This window comes from Lepisosteus oculatus, chromosome 5, assembly GCF_040954835.1.
Source record: "Lepisosteus oculatus isolate fLepOcu1 chromosome 5, fLepOcu1.hap2, whole genome shotgun sequence".
Classification (NCBI taxonomy): Eukaryota; Metazoa; Chordata; class Actinopteri; order Semionotiformes; family Lepisosteidae; genus Lepisosteus; species Lepisosteus oculatus.
In genome coordinates, this window is record NC_090700.1 from 13,157,515 (window position 1) to 13,176,995 (window position 19,481).

General features: G+C 35.4%; 3 protein-coding genes across 3 annotated transcripts; all 3 read left to right on the top strand.

Moving 5' to 3' along the window:
• The first annotated feature begins 458 nt into the window (after positions 1-458).
• LOC102695450 (olfactory receptor 52B2-like) lies at positions 459-1,500 on the top strand. Its single transcript, XM_006628157.2, has one exon. It carries the CDS (start codon positions 459-461, stop codon positions 1,395-1,397), a length of 939 nt encoding a protein of 312 aa, XP_006628220.2. The 3' UTR covers positions 1,398-1,500.
• Positions 1,501-8,016: 6,516 nt separating this feature from the next.
• Positions 8,017-8,867, top strand: LOC102695645 (olfactory receptor 52K2-like). Its single transcript, XM_006628158.2, has one exon. The coding sequence runs from the start codon at positions 8,017-8,019 to the stop codon at positions 8,860-8,862; it is 846 nt and encodes a 281-aa protein (XP_006628221.2). The 3' UTR covers positions 8,863-8,867.
• A 9,160-nt stretch (positions 8,868-18,027) lies between these two features.
• On the top strand, positions 18,028-19,205 carry LOC102696040 (olfactory receptor 52K2-like). Its single transcript, XM_006628160.2, has one exon. The coding sequence runs from the start codon at positions 18,028-18,030 to the stop codon at positions 18,967-18,969; it is 942 nt and encodes a 313-aa protein (XP_006628223.2). The 3' UTR covers positions 18,970-19,205.
• The last annotated feature ends 276 nt before the right edge of the window (positions 19,206-19,481 follow it).

Genomic DNA, 19,481 nt, shown 5'->3' on the forward strand with positions numbered 1-19,481 from the left:
TCTGCTTCTTTAACTTACATACAGGATCTTCTTTAAAAATACAGGATCCTACCAAGTTTATGACAACAAAAAAATCAATGTTGTTGAGCAAACAACACTGTATTAGAGGCCAGAGAAGTCAAGATTTACAACTGCTCTTCGCATTAAAGGTATATGAGAATATTTTAGAATGTATTCACATATTACAAAAACAAAGATGTTGTGGAAAATAGGCTGATCATATCCTTAGACATTAAGTAGCCCTGACAAGAAAATTGTATTACTTAAGATACTTCTATCCTTGTTTTCCTTATTTTTGTATTTTCATACTCAGAATATGACTTAAAATCAATAGAAAATTATCTAAATGCTTACAAATACAGTATTTATGAAAAATAAATGTATGCTTCAAAATTAAATTCAGACTTCTTGTCTTCCTTCCCAGCTTCTACAAAAAATATTCCTGCAACTATATTCACATGGATAACATCTCCTTCAACAGCTCATCTATGTTGTCCCTGGAAAAATTAAATATACCTCCCAATGTTGTCTATCCAGCATTTTGTCTGGGAATGCTAAGTTACTGCATCATTGTTTTGAGTAATTCAGTCATCCTTCTCACAATTGCAAGGGATAAAAAGCTGTATCAACCCATGTACATTCTGTTTGTCAATATGCCTGTCAATGATCTAATTGGGGCCACTGCCTTCCTTCCTCAATTAATGAAAGAAATTTTGCTTGATTCCAGGTCAATAAGTTATCCGGCCTGTGTCACCCAGGCTTTCTTTGTTCACCTTTGGGCTGTAGGCTCTGTGTTGATACTGACAGCAATGGCATATGATAGGTATGTTGCAATATGCTTACCTTTAATGTACAATTCTATCATGACTAATTCTTACTTAATGAAAATGATCATACTGCTTTGGTCTGTGGATTTTATTCTGATAACCGTTCTTTTGTCCTTGGTTGTGCGGTTGCCTCGATGTCGATCACTAATATCTAATATTTACTGTGATAATCCTTCTCTTGTTGCACTTGTCTGCTCTGACACCAGCATAAATAACATCTATGGGCTGTTTTTGACAGCTGTGGTGCAAACTCTGGCTTTAGGCTCAGTTCTCTACACATACATGCAGATACTTTACACGTGTCTGAGGAACAAGCACTCGGATGCGAGGAGCAAAGCTGTTCAAACTTGCACCACACATTTAGTTTCATTTGTCATTTTAGAAATTACATCTTTTTACAAAATACTTTCCTATCGTTTTGAGAAGACACCCTCATATATATCAAAGGTTGTTGGGGTCTTAGTTTTAACATTTCCCCCAACACTGAACCCAATTATATATGGCCTGAAAATAAAAGAGATCAGGACAAGAATACCATTGATTTTTAGACAAAAAGTTGTAACCTTCTAGATCATTGTGTTGGACGGATAAATACAAAAAATCCATAAAACGTTTTAATCACATATGAGTTCCAATGCATTCTTCAAAAATTTGTTGTGTCCATTTTATTGAGGAGAGACCACTATCAACACTCAAACATTACATAATGTTTTGTAATGGTAAAGTGGTAACTTATGTTGTATAATAATCAAGCTTTCTCTTACTTGCAAAATCTCTTTAATTGTCTTCCATTTTGCGTTGCAAATGTATTCGATACAGTGATTTTATATATATATAATATTTATAATATCTTGGTACAAGACAGCAATACTTAAGCTCCTATACTCAAATTTTAAATTAGTGTATTTCATTTGCTTATTTCATTTTTATTTATTATTTTAATATATATTTTAGAAGGCACTAAAAAATTGTGTTTCGTTAATTTTGCAGTTTTGCAGGTAGGCAGCCGAGATGATAACTTGATATTCCTGTATATTGTATCTTTGTAACAGAAATATGGATAAAGTGTACTTTTTTTCATTGCTGAAAATGGTACAGATCTCCAGAGGAACGATGTAGCACTTCTTTGAATTTACAGGGTGAAAGGCTTATTTATTTACCATACTTTTTGAAACAGTAGATACACTTTTTTATGGGAACAGCTCCATCAAGATTTAAGTGATTTAAAACAATGACTTTCTTTTATCATTCAAAATCACTTCTTAAAATGTTTATAAACATTCTGGTTTATATTGTATCTTTATCCTATTTAATATACATCTTAAAATTAAACACTAAACATATGTAGCAGATTTATGTCATGTCAGAAGATTTCACTTATTGTTTGCTTGCTCTAATTCATTTTGCTCACTTTCCAGTTTTTAAACTCAAAATAAATATTATGAACTGTTTTTCTTTTATTTTGTAAACAATTAAAAAAAAGAGTCTGATACTAAATGCTAAAGATTAAAGGTTAAAGATTTTTTAATTATTCGTGAGTTCCTTTTCAATATGCAAAGCAGTTTAACAAGACATCCTCAATGATTTAAAATGTTACTCAGTATGCATATTTACTGTATGTTGACTGGGGCTTGTACATTCACAGAGTCATCAGGTGAAGGAGAAAGATTAGTTTAGATCAGTGCTAATTTGTTTTTTAAAGATACAACATAAGCACAATATTGTAACAAATGCACTGTCCACGAGGTAGAGGAAGAACCCTGTGCGTTATTCTGAGAGTTTCAGAAGATCGGAAAAAAGGGTGAAAGGGAGAGGAGATCGATGTCTACTTATGTTGCTGGGCTGAAGTCGGAGTCGAGGGACGAAGGTAGAATATCGAAGACCAGAGTTTCAGTCAGAGGGGATCAAAGGCTTAATATCCAAGTCGCTGGGCTGAAGTTGGAGTCGAGGGACGAAGGTAGAATATTCCAAGACCAGAGTTTCAATCCGAAAGAGAATGTCTCAATAGACAACAGTGAAGTAGGCGCTCCAAGGATAGGGGCTAATACCAAGCACAGACCTGAGGGAAATGAAGGTTTAAATATCCCGGGAAGTGGAGGGTTTGATTATTAGTGTGGTGTCGTGATTGGATAATTGATCAGTGTGCTGGCGCTTGCCGGAATTACCCATAGCTGTGGTCTGTTTAGGGATACGTTGTTTATAGGATAGAATAAGGTTGCTAGTGGGCATAACAAATATGTTGCACAGTAAATACAATTTTTTATGGGAACAGCAACTTCCGTCAAGAATACAATATTGTAATATCAGTACATTTAGAAAAGTCAGATAAATCTTAGTTTAGAACATACTAGAAAAGCTTTGTTTTGCTATATTTACTCACACAAAACATAATGATATTTAATATTTTAAAAAAAAATTGGCACCATGAATTTAAAACTCTTTTGAATATTAGAGTCTGAACTTTATTGATCTAAAATTATAGTGTCTTCTTATTCCAAAAACAATGTTGCATCATTCAGGAGGGAGTTATTGGTCGCGGAGGGAGTCCTTATTACCTGTAAAGTGCTTTGAGTGGTGTGCACAAAAATACTATACAAGTGTAAGAAATAATAATAATAATAATGTGGAATACTTGCAGGAATAATGATTTTGTTTTGGGTCTTGCATTTTCTACAGGAATCACACTGGATTTATTTAATTAAATATTTATTATATTTATGTATACTGTAATATAACATACTTATAAATGAAGTATTATAAAATATTTACAATATTATACATATTTATTTAATTTAAGGATGAAGACAGCAAAAGGTAATTGTTCTGTTTCAATGTTTAGCATTGTTAATGTTAATAAGCATTGTTTAAGCCTAGCTTATTTTTAAAATAGGCCACCAAAAATGTGAACCCACATACTCAGAAGAGAGTTGCCACATCTGTATACAGAACTGCTCTTACAATTGTATTGTAAGTACCACTGTCACATCAGACTGTGGTAATACAAAAAGTCATCAATAAACAATCACAAGGTATTGAAACCCAATAGAATTAACTTTCTGGACTGGGCCCTGAAATAACAACATAAGCATGTATTTTGCATGTGTAGGGGGCTATTGACAAGTGCTGAAGGACGATAATCAATAAGAAAGCATCTCTGGCTCCAGTTCTGAAGCTAATTGAGTGGCCTCAAAGAGGAAACTGACAGCTGAAGTTCCTGACAACGAGTAACACAGACCACACAGAAAGATCTCCTTTGATTAGACTCAGCACAGAGAAAAGACGCCACAAACACAATAAATAAATAAATAAAAAAAAAGATTTATCCTTTAAGGAATGTGTTTATATTCTTCTTGCTTTAGTCTTATTCACTAGATTTAGAGCTGCTGTGAATAAAGCAAAAAAAAAAAAAACTACTGATTTTGCAGCAGCTCCCTTTGTGTAGTTTTCAAATTTCTCAGGAGAATTTTCAGCTGATCATTAGTATTCAGTGCCAAGAAAAAAATTGTTTAATCCATAGACTGGTCTGTATTTCCATGCAGTATTTTTTAGGCCTAAAATGTAATATCTTCAAAGAATTCTTAATTAAAGATAAAATTTTAATGTATATATGTATAGAATATATGTATAACTTTATCAAGCATGAAACACAAAGACATACAATCTATTTGGATTATTAAACTAACAAAATTATCAAATAGTACATATGAGTAAGAGAGCCCTTAGATCCAGTACATAATGGCACCTCATTAAGCAGAAATGATGTCAACTACTGTAGATCTTTTCTGTGAAACTATTTATCAGTTTCTCACATAGATATTTATGGATTTAAGCTCAGTTTACTGACTGCTTCACATTACTGACATTAGAGGGTTTCCTTGTATGGACAGCTTGGTTCAGGTTACCATAACACTTCAATTGGGCTTAGTTCCACACATTGACCTAGACATTGAAATAGGATAATGTAAAATGTGTAATAGCGATAGCGATAGAGATGGAGGACGGGAGGGATGAGACTGAGGCTGAATTGGACATTGAGGATAAAGACGCAAAGAGACAGGGACATGAGACATAGAACGATTGCTGACTGAACAAGACAGGAGTGGATTGGACATGGGGGAAAAGGACAAGGATGAAATAGGGACATAGGACTTACCTGCACAAATATTGAGGAGGTGGCACCGGTAGCAGAAGAGGACAAAAGAAAAATGAACACGAAGCCGAGACATGGAGACAAGACATAGGAATTACCTGTACGGACATTAAGGACGTGGTGCTGGTAGCAGCAGAGCTGAATTGGACAGGGATAGAAACATGAACGAGACAGGAACACAAGATGCAAGTTGGCTGCTGACTGGGCCAGAGGTAGGATGCCTGACAGACCCGAGGGCCGAGGAGATGGCCGCAGTAGCAGCGGAGACAAGATGAATGGACCCGGGGCTGAAGTTAACGCCGGGCATAGGGATGCAAGACATGGGACAACTGCTGACTGGAAGATGAGGAGGAGCATACCAAGTTGTTTTGGATGCAGGGGGTGTGGAATGGTGCAGGCTACCTGCTGGCTGTGCTGAAGGTAGTTTGGCTGGGTGAACTGGGGGCAATAGTGATGGCAGCAGGAGCAGCTGGGGCCGAAAGAGAGGAAACCGGGGCCGAAGGCGCCAAACAAGTGGAACTTGGGCCACGTTGGATGCTGGAGGGAAAGACAGAGGAGAGTGCAGAAGTAAAAAGAGAGAGGAAGGGGATGCGGGAGGTGTGGACCTGGGGCCTGGGACCTGGGGAACAGGGTTATTGAGAAGGAGGCTGGGTATAGAACAGGGTGAAGTTGCCCAGTGAAGGTGTGAGTTGGTCGAAGGAGAGATGCAGACGAACATATAGCAGGATGAGACAACAGAAGATGACAGGCGAAGGCACGGGAAGCCCCGCTTCTTTTTCTCCTTTCATTTCTTGTCTCTTTTTTTATTCTCTCTTCATATTTTCTTTTTCCTTTTTCTTCTCTTTTTTTTCTTAAGCCGAACGATGGTTCTCCTTTGCTGTGCAGGCACATGACGACGTGAGGGTGATGCCGTAGTCAGCAGGATTCAAAGCTGCACAGGGAGACCCCGATGGATTTCCAGTTCATCGCCCTAACAACTAGGCCACGACTGCAGCGTACGGGTTCTCGCATAGGCAGGAGAACAGCGTCGCAGGTGATGTAACCAGAGGGTGCTGGGGAATGCTGTAGGATCGAAGTTTGCTTTTTGTAGATGGCAGATAGATGCAGTGAAAACAGAACTTTTTGGAAGCATTTCTTTTGACCTGGACGGTGTGTTTTTGGAGCATTCTGAAGGCTTGCCACGGTCCAGTCTGTAATCATGGGAGACGATCCAGGAGAAGGAGGAGCAGATATATATAAACTGCGGTGGGGACATTTACGTGTGAGGCAGGGGCTGCTTGGAGAATTCGCCGCGGAGGAAGGAGAGGGTGGGATTTGTGATGAGGGAGGGACGATAATGGCAGCATTTAATGTTTGGCGAGCAGCTGAATCCTGTGAGGACTGGCCGTAGATGAGCGCTGCTGGTAGGAAGGCAAGGGATGGAGGTGATGAGGCGCTGGAAAGAGAAGCAGGAGAAACAGGCTGGTCGAGGAGCGTAGGGGAATCCTCTGTGCTGCCCTTGAGTGAAATAAAAAATAGAGCCACAAAGCCATTAAGAGCCATTCACACATTAATCAAGAGAAAAAAAATCTACTTTGAGCAGAGTAACCAAACAGAAAAATAACCACAAAAAAAGCCAGGAGAGCTCACTGCTGACCAGTAGTATGCTGTGCTGTTTACATATACACTTATGTCATTCTCATTATTTTTTAATTTTTATTTTGTGGGTGATTCCTTAGGGCTGCCCTTGAGTGAAATAAGATATACTGTAGCTGCCGAGCAGTGGAGAGTCATTCACACATTAAGAGATGAACCTGGATCTAGAACGGAAATCAAAATTACTTAATTACAAATGTACAGTAAGTAAAGTATATAGCTCTTTCTAGATTAAACTTAAATTCTACCCCCTCAGTTTTTTCTTCCTTGGTAGAATTTCAACATTATTTTTAAGAGTCTTTCTTATTATTACTATTACTTATTACTGTTAATAAGAATTACTATTTTTATTATTACTTATTATTATTGTTTTTATCAATGCAAAAATTATTCACAGTATTGATTCACACAAGTCTTTCTGTTGCTCCAGTAAACCTTGAACATTGAAGAAGAAGCCTTAGTGCCACAAGAAATCTTCCAGGATAGAAATACTCTCGATGTATTTTTAACAAATTTATTCATTAAACTTTTACAACAAAACAAACAAAATACAACAAGCTAGGCATATGAAAAACTAGTGAAATACTGTAGTTGTTGTTCATATTTTTACATTATTTTATGATTGTTATGTTTAAGTCTGGTATGTCCTGATTTACTGTACCAGAAATCCAAAAACAAAAACAGTTAAGTTAAGTTGAGATCATGGGCAGCTGACTTACATTTTAGCATTTTAACCTTGTCCCTACACCTATGTTGAGATATGCAATTTGTAATTTGTGAAGAATTCAGTTTCACTGTGTTTATTTAAGTTTAGTGGAGTCCTGTGTATTTGATCTTTTTGATATTGTGATCATATTTCCTCCAAAAAGTGTTTAAATACTCATACTGGTTGAAATATCCAGTCCCTTGGTTCTAAATCTGGGAATTTACTAGGAATAAAGATAAGGTAGCAGCATTTCAGCAATATTTTATACTGGTTTTGTTTTTACAGTTAGGAAATAGGATACTTTCTACATGAATAACAATAATTCTAAAGTAAAGTTTAAGGTTTAATAAAGGGATAATTAGATTACTTGCCACATTGAAAATGAAAAAAAAAAACATTACCTGATTGGCTTTTCATGATGGTTAGAAATGAAATGTTTTCGCACATTCTTTCTTGAATGTTAAAAAGTAGAAAAAGCACATCATAACCAAAACATTTTCTGATTGACATGATATTGAAACTTGGGGAGGGAAATACTTGTAAATTTGATACATTTTTCAAAGGTTGGCTTCTATTTTGTAAGAAACATATTTTTACCTACTAAATCAAAATAATTAATTTAATTTTTGCTATTACTTTTCAGGATACCTTTGAATATTATACCTCCTGGGTGGGTCTACCTTGCATTCATTTTGTGAATGTTGTGTTATGGTATTATTCTTTTCTGTAATCTTGTAATCCTTCTTACAATTGCTATGGAGAAACGTTTACACAAACCAATGTATCTACTAGTTTTCAATCTCCCCATTAATGATCTAATGGGGGCCACTGCCTTATTTCTCCAGTTGATGAAAGAAATTTTACTTGATTCCAGGTCAATAAGTTATCCTTCCTGTATCTCCCAGGCCTTTTTTATCCATATGTATGCGGCTGGTTCTTTGCTGATACTGACAGCAATGGCATATGATAGATATTTAGCCATATGCTGTCCTTTAAGATACCGTGCAATTATGACAAATGCTTATTTATTAAAAATTATTATTTTGATTTGGATACTTAATACCACTATGATAGTTGTGCTTTTTGTAATGGTTCTGTGGTTACCACGATGCCGATCTTTGATTTCCAACACTTATTGTGACAATCCTTCTCTTGTGAGACTGGTCTGTGCAGATACAAGCTCAAGTAACATCTATGGACTCTTTATAACATTTTTTATGCAGGCAGTGTCTGTAAGTGCTTTTATTTATACATACCTCCAAATACTTTTCACATGTTTGAATAACAAACAGTCTGATGCAAAGAGTAAAGCCATTCAGACTTGTGGTACTCATTTAGTAAGCTTCATTATTTTGGAAGTTACTGGTGTTCTTGCAATAGTTTCATATCGTATTGAGAGGTTTTCACCTCAGGTAAAGAAAATATTGTCAGTGTTTGTCTTAATATTTCCCCCAACACTCAATCCGATAATATACGGCCTCAGAACAAAGGAGATCAGAAGCAAAATACCGCTGATTTTCAGTCGAAAAGTGACACATTTCTAGAAACCTATCGGGAGTGAAGAAGTTACTCCTAGAAAAATTATTTGAGTTACCTTGTATTTGTTTGTTGTACTGTAACCGTTACAAATGGAAATATGTGTGCTGCCACTCTTTTGTTCACTCAAGACATTATAAGATAAGATCACTTTATAAGCCATATACAATTTCTTACATTAGGAATTTGTCTTTTTCGCAGACCCAGCTTGCTCTCCATGAGACACACAGACAGGGGGAGAAGCTTGGGGTCAGAGCTCAGGGTCAGCCATTCAACAGCACCCCTGGAGCAGTTGGGGTTAAGGGCCACATGAAGATATTAAAAATCAGTTAACCTTTGTTGTGATATGAATGTGAGCTCGAAATAGAAGTGTGTTATTTTCCTTTGATTTTGGAGAAGAATTATTTTAGGTCGTGTGAGTGTATGCATGCCTTATTACTGCTTTATTTATAGTCACTTGTGTTTTTTTTCACATACAGTACCAAGTAGAACAGAGAGAAGTTGATCAATGAATAAGTACTGTATTGTCAGGTAGCCCCATTCTTCATTACATTCAGGTGGAGCTCAGGTGAGGTTTTTAAATGCCTTTGATAAAGTGTTTTGTGCTTGAAACAAGAACAGAGTAGTATTCAGGTATTGTATAAGTATTTTTAATATGTCTCTATAGAAATCATTATAACAGAATTCTGTACCAATCTACAGTCTATGAGGCATCAGAAAGAGAACACTATAAGATCCCACAATTGAGATAAGATCACTTTATTAGCCATTTAAAATTTCTTGCATTAGGAATTTGTCTTTTCGCATACCCAGCTTGCTCTCCATGAGACACAGACACAGGGAGAGAAGCTTGGGGTCAGAGCACATGGTCAACCATTGTACAGCACCCCTGGAGCAGTTGGGGTTAAGGGCCTTGCTCAGGGGCCCAATTGAGTAGGATTCCTCTGCCGGCCGTGGGATTTGAACTGGCAACCTTCCAGCCACAGGCGCAGATCCTTAGCCACAGTGCCTATTGACTATTGTGATTTGCATTTGAATTACAATTTCAAAACTTTATGTAATACTGTATTGGTGTGAAGCATAACTTTTTAATCTATGCTTTTCTTAAAGCACCTTCCCGATAAAGCATTAATTTTTCTCAATTTAAAATAACCATTGGTTTGAATGAAAAAAAAATGAGATACAGTAATTTCCAGAGAAATGTGTAATTTTGCCTTCAGAAAGTTTGAATTAATACACAGTATGTGAACAGGAAAAAATAATTACAGTAAGTAATTTTAATTGAAAATTGTGTATTTAAAATAATGTTCCTTAATTAACTAACTACAATGTTAGTGTTGCCTATTAAACATTAGCAGTGATGAATTGGTGCCTTAATTCATGTTTTGTTGTGAGTTTACACCAAATTTATACTGTGGACAGATAAACAGCATGATACTTTTTAAGTAGGTAGATGTGTCAGTTCAGTATGTACGCCATCCAGGTGCGGCCATCAGTAGGAAAAAAAGTTATATCTGTCACGGACGTCCAAAGGGATTAACCGTGGGGAGCAGGAGAGCAGAAAAAGACCCATATGCGTAGCGGCGAGACGGGAAAAAGGCCCGGGCTCATTAGTGCAAAGAGTTCAGGAATGCCGTATAGAAACCTATGCCCTCAGGGAGCGGACATGGGGCGCCCTGGTGCTAGGCGGGTCTCAGGACATCCAAACATCAATGCTGAGCCCGGACAGAGTGCAAGACCCGGAAATATATAGCCCAAGGAAGAGAGGGACAGGAAGGACAGCAGACCGGAAACTAGGGACAGGACAGAGAAGGAGCGCCCTCTGGCTGCAGAGGGCGTGACAATATCAAGGAAACGATTAACAATTCGCATGAACATAATAGTGTTGCCTAACTATTTTCTCAATTTTCTTTGTGTCATGGTAGTTGCACGCACATAGAAAGTTTCTTAAACGCCAGCATTATACCCGGCTCCTAAGAACAACTTTATAAAATGCTAGTTAACATGTTACCTTGTCTTAAATTAGTACAATAAAGCCTTACTGTCTGACACTGCTGTAGATTAGGATAATAGATAAAGATGAACTGATTAAGTTTTATTTTAGTTTGGGGATGAATTATTAGGGCATTGTAGCTACTGTACTCTTGAACTACTAGTCAGGACTGTACCTCTCTTTCACTGCTAGTGCCACATCTGTCCTTGAGAAGAAAAGAGTTAGAAAAAGTTATTTCATGTGCACTAATAAAAGAAAATGAGGGAACGATTTAGTTATTTCATGCACAGTAATTATAAATCATTCCCTTGATATAATTATTTCGTGCACACGAATTGTAAATTGTTCCCTCGATATAAGTTTTTTTTTCCTACTGATAGTCTCTCCCAGGATCCGTAATTCATAAGTATTTGTAGGCTACAAAGGAACAAGTAAAGGTTAATTTTATGTTGAAAAGAGAAGAAAAAAAACGCAATGTTGAAGGCTCCACAGCCAAAACTTTGTGTTTTTTTTCTTCTCTTTTCAGCATGATACTTTTTATACTGAACCATCTTAAATACAGGACTGTAAGTAAAAGGGAAGCAGAAACAAAACAGCTTCCCTTTTACTTACATGTGGTGGAGGGGAGTCCCCATTACCTGTAAAGCGATTGAGTGGAGTTTCCAGAAAAGTGCTATATAAGTGAAAGCAATTATTATTACAATATTTCAAAAGAGTTCAAGCAAACAATTTTGATAATATATAACAATATAATAAAAGGGAAGCAGAATTAAAACATGTTAATTGTTAAAACAATTAAAATTGTGAGACTACACCTTTCTTAGCTTTGATTATTTTCTTGGTCAAGTTATTTTCTACTTGTAACACATACTTTTGTGTTGCAATTAACAATGAAGAGTGGCAATTCCTACTTCTGAACCTAAAGGAGACAGAAACAGACAGGACTTGAAGCTTGTGCCAGGAGAGAGTCCCTACTTTGTGATTATCCAAAAAAAATCTGATTGGAGCTAAGTATTTGAATATTGCTAAAAGAGCTTGCTGTAGCTTTAGGGACCTTCAAGTCCCTGAATCAAGAATACCTCCGTTTAAGCTGCATTTTAGAATATGGAGATAGGCTCCCATTTATCGTTGTGGTGTCCAGGTTAGAGAAAGAGAGATTTAACTGTAGGTTGTATTCTGTTTAGTTTAGAAGGCAGCTTTTTTGGCCTCTGTAAGGTTTATTTAAGAGTCAAGTACTTGATAGCAGCCTGGGACTTTCTGGGTGGTTTAGACATAGGCCTCTGAAATGCTTTGTCTGTACATACTGTGTACAAAGAGATTTTTGTGCTTTGTGTGTTAAGTTGTGTTTGTGTATCACTGTTCTTGTTAATAAATATTTGTTTAAGCAAATGTGACAGAATTATTACTCTTTTCACCAAAGCTGTGCCACAGAACAGAAAATTCACATTTGTCTAAATAAAGCCTTACAAGTTGGGAGTTATGAATATTTTTTTAATCTGCTCTGTCAGTTGGTGATTTTCTCTATTTTTGTAACCCCCCATTTATAACAATATGAAAAAAGTGTGTGAATTACATTACAATGCTGTGGAAAGTAAGATTTAGGTTTTCTGTAATGTGTAAAACATATTTGATATTTCTCTTTTTGGGACATTTGGTTAGAATATTAGTCTATTCTTGCGTCTTTTTATTTTAGTACCACAACCAAATTAATCAGCATTTAATAAAAAAAAAGGTTTATTCTTGAAAAAACTATTTGATTCTGTATTTTTGGCACCACAGTTTTAAATTATCGCAACAGTATATGTACATCATTGATTTATCTATTTTAAATCAATAGATTCTTAGATCAATACTCATTCACAATACAATAATAATTCAATTAATTCATTGTAATAGATGTATTTGATAATTATATTTAATTCTGACATGTTGCCTTCTTTTCCAGTTTGTGTCAAAAATAGTCCTGAAAGTAAATAACCATGGCAAACATCTTCTCTAATTAGGAGGATTACATTAGGAGTATTAAATATTTCTCCTAATTTTGTCTACCCAGTATTTGTTCTGAGAATGGTCTATTAATGTATAATTTCTGTAGTTCAGGTATTCTTCTCACAATTGGTCTACAGTACCAAACCATGCATCTGCTGATATTCAATCGACCCATCAATGATCTAATTGAGGCCTCTGCCTTATTTCCTTAGTTAATGAAAGAAATTGTTCTTAATTCCAGATCAATAAGTTACCCAGACTGTATCACTCAGGTTTCTTTTGTCCATATTTATACAGTGGGTTCTTCTCTGATATTGACAGTAAGCATGTGATAGATACACTATAGTATGTTGCAATATGCCGCTCATGAAGGTCTAATTCAATCATGACAGATACACATCATCATACTGCTCTAGACTGTGGATTTTATCCTGATAACTGTTCTTTTTCCTTGGTTGTGCAGTTGCCTTAATTGTTGGTCACTAATTTCTAATATTCTCATGATATTGCAAATCAGACACCAGCATAAATCAGACATCTATGGGCTGTTTTTGACAGCTGTGCTTAAAGCTCTGGCTTTATAATAATAACATTACTTTATTAACCCTTTACAATTTCTTGCATTAGGAATTATCTTTTCATATACCCCAGCTTGCTCTCCATGAGACAAGCTTGGGGTTAGAGCACAGGGTCTGCCATTGAACAGTGCCCCTGGAGAAGTTGGGGTTAAGGGCCTTCCTCAGGGGCTCAGCAGAGTAGGATTCCTCTGCGGGCTGCAGGATTTGAACCAGCAACCTTCCAGTCGCAGGCGCAAAGCCTTGGCCACAGAGCCACTGCTCCACCCTTTCAGGCTCAGTTCTTTACACATATTGTACATTCAGATACTTTTCACATGTCTGAAGAACAAGCGGTCTGATGTGAAGAGCAAAGTCATTCAGACGTGCTGTATCATTCATTATTTTTACAAATTACATCTTGTTTTTGTTATACAGCAGTTGGTGGTAAATTTGTTTTTGTCATTTCATCAAAGGATGACAGTTTTAAAATACTCTCCTATCGTTTTGAGAAGACTCTGCCTTATGTATCAAAAGTAATCGAGGTCTTGATTTTTCCATTTCCCTCAGCACTGAACCCAATAATGCACGGCCTCAAAAATAAAAGAGATCACGACAAAAATACCTTTGACTTTTAGATCAGAGGTGACACTTTTTTAAACATTGTTTTTGATGGCAAACTTAACTTAAAAACCAACAGTGATTTACAACGTTGCTTTAACCAATCATAAGATGTAGATTCAAATGCACTTTCAAGCTCTTTTCAAATAATGTAATTGTACATATTCCTCCTTTCTTCCAGTGATACCTTGCCGGTAGGTTTAATTGCAACTAAATAATCTGTCCTCCGACACTCGGTGGTGAGAGTTAGATCATATTAGATTGCACATGGTTGCATTCATTTGGAAATATTGTTCTTACAGAAGGAAGTACAGCTTGGTTATATTTTGCTGATGTAGACACTGAAACCCTATTGTAAGGCTTCAATAAAAATGCAAAATATTGTTATAGTATATTCTTCTTTTGTACTGGCAAATGCATTTGAACCTATGTAAATATATGATTTTTACATATACTGTATAATAGCTATAGTGTCTTTGTACAATATAGCGCAATGTGTCTGTTATGGATTAAAAAAAGGAGTTACATTACTAAGCCACTTTGGTGATAATGCATCACACAGAGATTAAAATTAATATTTGAGTTTATTAAAATTGAGTTTTGGTAATTGTGGAATTTTACTTGTAGGATAATGAGTGAAGTGTGAGTATGTTTGTACTGTATGTGCCCATTTCTTCCCTGTGCTTGGTTGAACTAAGTGTGTGATCATCCTGGTCCCCAGATAGTTAACAGAGAGAGTTGAGTGACTGATCAGCTGCTCCCCAGATCCCTACATGACAGGACAATTTAAACTAGTTGAACAGGCTGGGAGCCTTCTGTGAGACTGGTACAAGGTAGCTTGAGAGGGAGATACAGTTTACTTATTTTTCCATATAATCCATAATATTGATGCAATAATGCATTGATTTAGAAATGTAAAACAATTCATTATTTTTTGTTCATTATGCATTTATAAATGTTCTGCATTATAACTGTAATTATTTCATATTCATCTAAAAGTTAGAGAAGAAATCTGTATTAATTGTTTTTATCCAGATATGTGTTATTTTGTTCACAAACCACTTTATTAACTCTATTAAAAAATATTGTCATGATTATCTTTCATGCTTGTTTTCTTTTTCTGTTTCACAAGTTGCCTTTCTGCATAGAAAGAATATTCCATTTACATGTTTTAAACCTTAGAGCCAGATGAGTGATGTTTTGAATTTGCCTCTTCCTTAATGTTTAAAAATGATGCACAATATTCACACATCTGTGGCTAACTTTGAATTGTGGTATTGAAACTACAGCTTTAATCCTACAACAGCCTAGGAGTTCAGAAAATATTTCTAATACTGTATATCCTTTGATTGTGGCATTATTCAATCTGCTTGGTATTTTATTGTGGCTACATTAGATATTCTAACCTTTTATTATGATTATACAAGGGCTTAAGATCTGTCCTATAAGGCACAAACTAGGAATTTTCTGCACAATTCCTACTAATATTCTGTAAGCAAGTCAGGAGCAACAATTCTATGGATTCCCCCAAATAACTGCTACAGAAATTATTCTGGAAAGACTGAAGTAAACCATTCTTTTTAAATATCCATTATCTGCATATGAAACTTTGTGTTTATAACTATATGTGTTTAAAATATTAAAAATTATATTAGAAACTGTTGATTCACAAAAAAAGGACTCATAAAGAAAACTATATACTGAATAGTATATTTGCAGGAGTCATGTTTGCATTGGTCATGGTGCAGTGTCGCAGTGGCCAGAATTGCTGTCTTGCAGCAACAGAGCCCTGGGTTCAATTCTGGACCTGGGTATTATCTGTGTGGAGTTTGAATGTTCTCACAGTGCTCAGTGGGTTTCCTCTGGGTTGTCTTATTGTCATTCAAAACAAAACATACTTGTAGGTTAAATGGCTTCAGGGAATGCTGGCCATAATCGTGAGTGTATGTGTGTCTGTGTCTGTGTGTCTCATGTGAAAAAAGCAGTTAGGATGGATGAATGGATTACTGGGGAAAGTGCACATCTTAGAGTGTTGTATTGGTCCTAAAAAAATGTCATCATGGGTCTTGCAAAATATTTTATATAAAGCATTTTGGATTCCTATGTGGATTATTTTAAGTTAACTGTGAAGGTTACTAACAGTCATATTTTTTTGATTATTTTATTCCTTAAGATCATTGTTAAAGGCAAATAAACACAATAAACCAAAGATATCTTCTCACATGATTTGAAGCGAATTGCTAGTTTTACACAGAATTCCCCTTAAACATTAATTCCAGTTCTACTATCACACCTTGCTGTGGTAAAGCAAAGAAATGATGAAACAAGAACATAGGCATGATATTTGTCTGAAGGCATATTATTAATATGGAAGCATCCCTGTCTGTTATTTATGGAGCTCATTTGATCGACCACAGATATTAAATTGACATCTGATCGAGCTGATGTTGTTTAGAATTAGAAACACAAAAGAAAGGATTATTTTCATTAGATTAAGCACACAGGATGCCAAAACAGCAACTACACAAAAGATATAGCCTTTCAGAAATGTGTTCTTCTCCGTGGCTCAGCCTTATTCTCTAAATGTAGAAAGTGTGCACTTTCTACCAAAAAAGAGAAAAAAACGAACAAAATTGGTATTGCTATTACAGATTGGAGTTTTTCCCTTTTTTTCTAACAGCTTTCAATGGTCTCAGGAGAGTTTACACTGATCATGTTGCTTACATACTGTATACTGACATACAGTCTTGTCATTCCCATTATTTTCAGTTTGTGTTTGATTTCTCTAGGACTGCCCTTGAGTGAAACAAAACAGAGCTGCAGAGCCATGAAGAGCCATTCGCACATTAATAAAGAGATGAACCAGGAGCTAGAACTGAAATAAAAATAATTTCATCACAAATGTAAGTAACTGTATTACTCATGCACTTCCTTCTGTATACTGAAACTTTTACTTTGTACCATATCGCCATAGGTAAAATGACAATTTCATCAATTTCAATTGATACTGTAGGGGAAACTGCAAATTTAAATTTAGTTTTTAATTAATGCTCAAAATATATATTGAATCACACAAGTCTTACTTCTGCTCTAGTGAACCATGCACAGACATATTGAGCACAAAAGCTTTTATCACACAACAGGTTTTAGAAGAGAAAAAACTGTAGCTGTATTTTTAACAAAAATGCATTACATTTTAAAAATAAAACAAAATACAAAAACTGAAATGTGAAAAATGTTTTAAATAATGTAGCTGTTGTTCATACTTTTACATTATTCCTGTAGTTTTGTTGTAATGTTCAAAAGCTTTAAAAATATTAATGTGTCAGGAAAATCATTGGTGTACCAAATACACATTTGTGAGTCTGATATTTATATCCCTAAAACTGTATTGGGGTTGTTGCAATTCCTGAAAAAATAATATTTTTATGTTTTTCCAATTCTGAAACTCTACATGTAGAGTATTTAATCTACAGTATCTATAACACATCACTTACGAACTATATTATGCTGTAGTTCAATCCTGTCGTTTGATGTTTTTCTTGGCATTCTGGTCATATTGCTCTAGAAATTTGATAAAACAATATCACTGGTTGAAATGTACAGATGTCCTCTGTTTGTAACTCTGGGAAATTATCAGGAGAAAAAGTAAGGCTGTTAACAGCATTTTTAAAACATTTCAGGAGTTCATATATGCCAAAAAATACAAATGTACAGCACAGTATGTATATATTTGAGAATGGTTAAAAACTTTTAAAAAATGCTTCACTTTCATTTGTTCCTTGTAGTAATAGGAAAAATATGATGCTTACTGACCAAAACAGTGTGTCCTTTACTTGAAATATGCTTATACTTAGAGAGAAAAATACTGTATTTGCAAAACCTGCATAGTGTTCAAGTATATATTATTTAGACTTTTTTAAAAATTTGATGGACATTATTTTATAAACTAAATGTAAAACAGAATTTCTGCCCTTTCACTTTCAGGCTTCCTGTAGGCAGGACTTTTGAAACTTATGCACATGAATAACTCTTCTGATGTCACCTCTCTTCTTTCACTGGAAAGCTTTAACATTCCCCCTGGATGGGTCTACCCTGCATTCATTTTGGGAATGTTCAGTTATTGTATTATTCTTTTCTGTAATCTAATAATCCTTCTTACAATTGGTATGGAGAAACATTTACATGAACCAATGTATCTACTACTTTTCAATCTCCCCATCAATGATCTAATTGGAGCCACTGCCTTATTTCCTGCTTTAATGAAAGAAATTTTACTTGATTCAAGGTCAATAAGTTATACAGCCTGTGTCATACAGGGTTTCTTTGTCCACATTTATGCAGTTGGCTCTGTGGTGATACTGACAGCAATGGCATATGATAGATATTTAGCCATATGCTGTCCTTTAAGGTACCATGCAATTATGACTAATACCCGTTTAATGAAAATTATTATTCTGATTTGGATAGCTAATATCACAATGATAGTTGTGCTTTTTCTTATGGTTCTGCGGTTACCACGATGTCGGTCCTTGATTTCTAACCTTTATTGTGATAATTTTTCTCTTATGAGACTAGTCTGTACAGATACAAGCACAAATAACATTTATGGGCTCTTTATAACATTTTCTTTACAGGCGTTATCTATAAGTGTTGTTATTTATACATACCTCCAGATACTTTTCACGTGTTTGAATAACAAACTGTCTGACGCAAAGGGTAAAGCCATTCAGACTTGTGGTACTCATTTAGTAAGCTTCGTTATTTTGGAAGTTACTGGTGTTCTTCCTATACTTGCATATCGTATTGAGGGATTTTCACCTCATGCAAAGAAAATATTGTCAGTGTTTGTCTTAATATTTCCCCCGACACTAAATCCAATAATATATGGCCTCAGAACAAAGGAGATCAGAAGCAAAATACCACTGTTTTTTATTAGACAAATGACACTAATCTAGACTTCTTGAACTCAGCAGCAATGTAGAAATATAACACAAATCATCCAAAAAGTATACTGTTTCAGCATGAGGCAACACTAAGGTGTTTCATTACCAATTTCTTTGACTTTCTTTGAAGTCATTGCTGCCAATGGAAGAGTTTGCATTTTCAAAATAAATTGTTAGTTTGCACAGGACATTGAATCATAAAGAGATTCTAAAGCAACATTAATTTGTAGTTATTATTGTAGTGGACGTCTGAGGGGAGTAGGAAAAATATGGTGTATTTGTTGTTGTAACTGAACAAGCACTGCTGTGGTGAGTGTGAGAATATTTGAGCAGGAATGCTAACTGTGTGTACTTAAGTACTTAATCATAGTTATTGAAGGTTTTGGTGCATAGACCAATCAAAGACAAAATGATGAGGGGTTACAATGTTGAGAAAAAGTTTGTGAACCTTTTGAGATAGTCCTTATTAAAATGGAATTTTGTCTTTATGAAAGTCTTAATAAAAATTATTATTTTATTAAAAC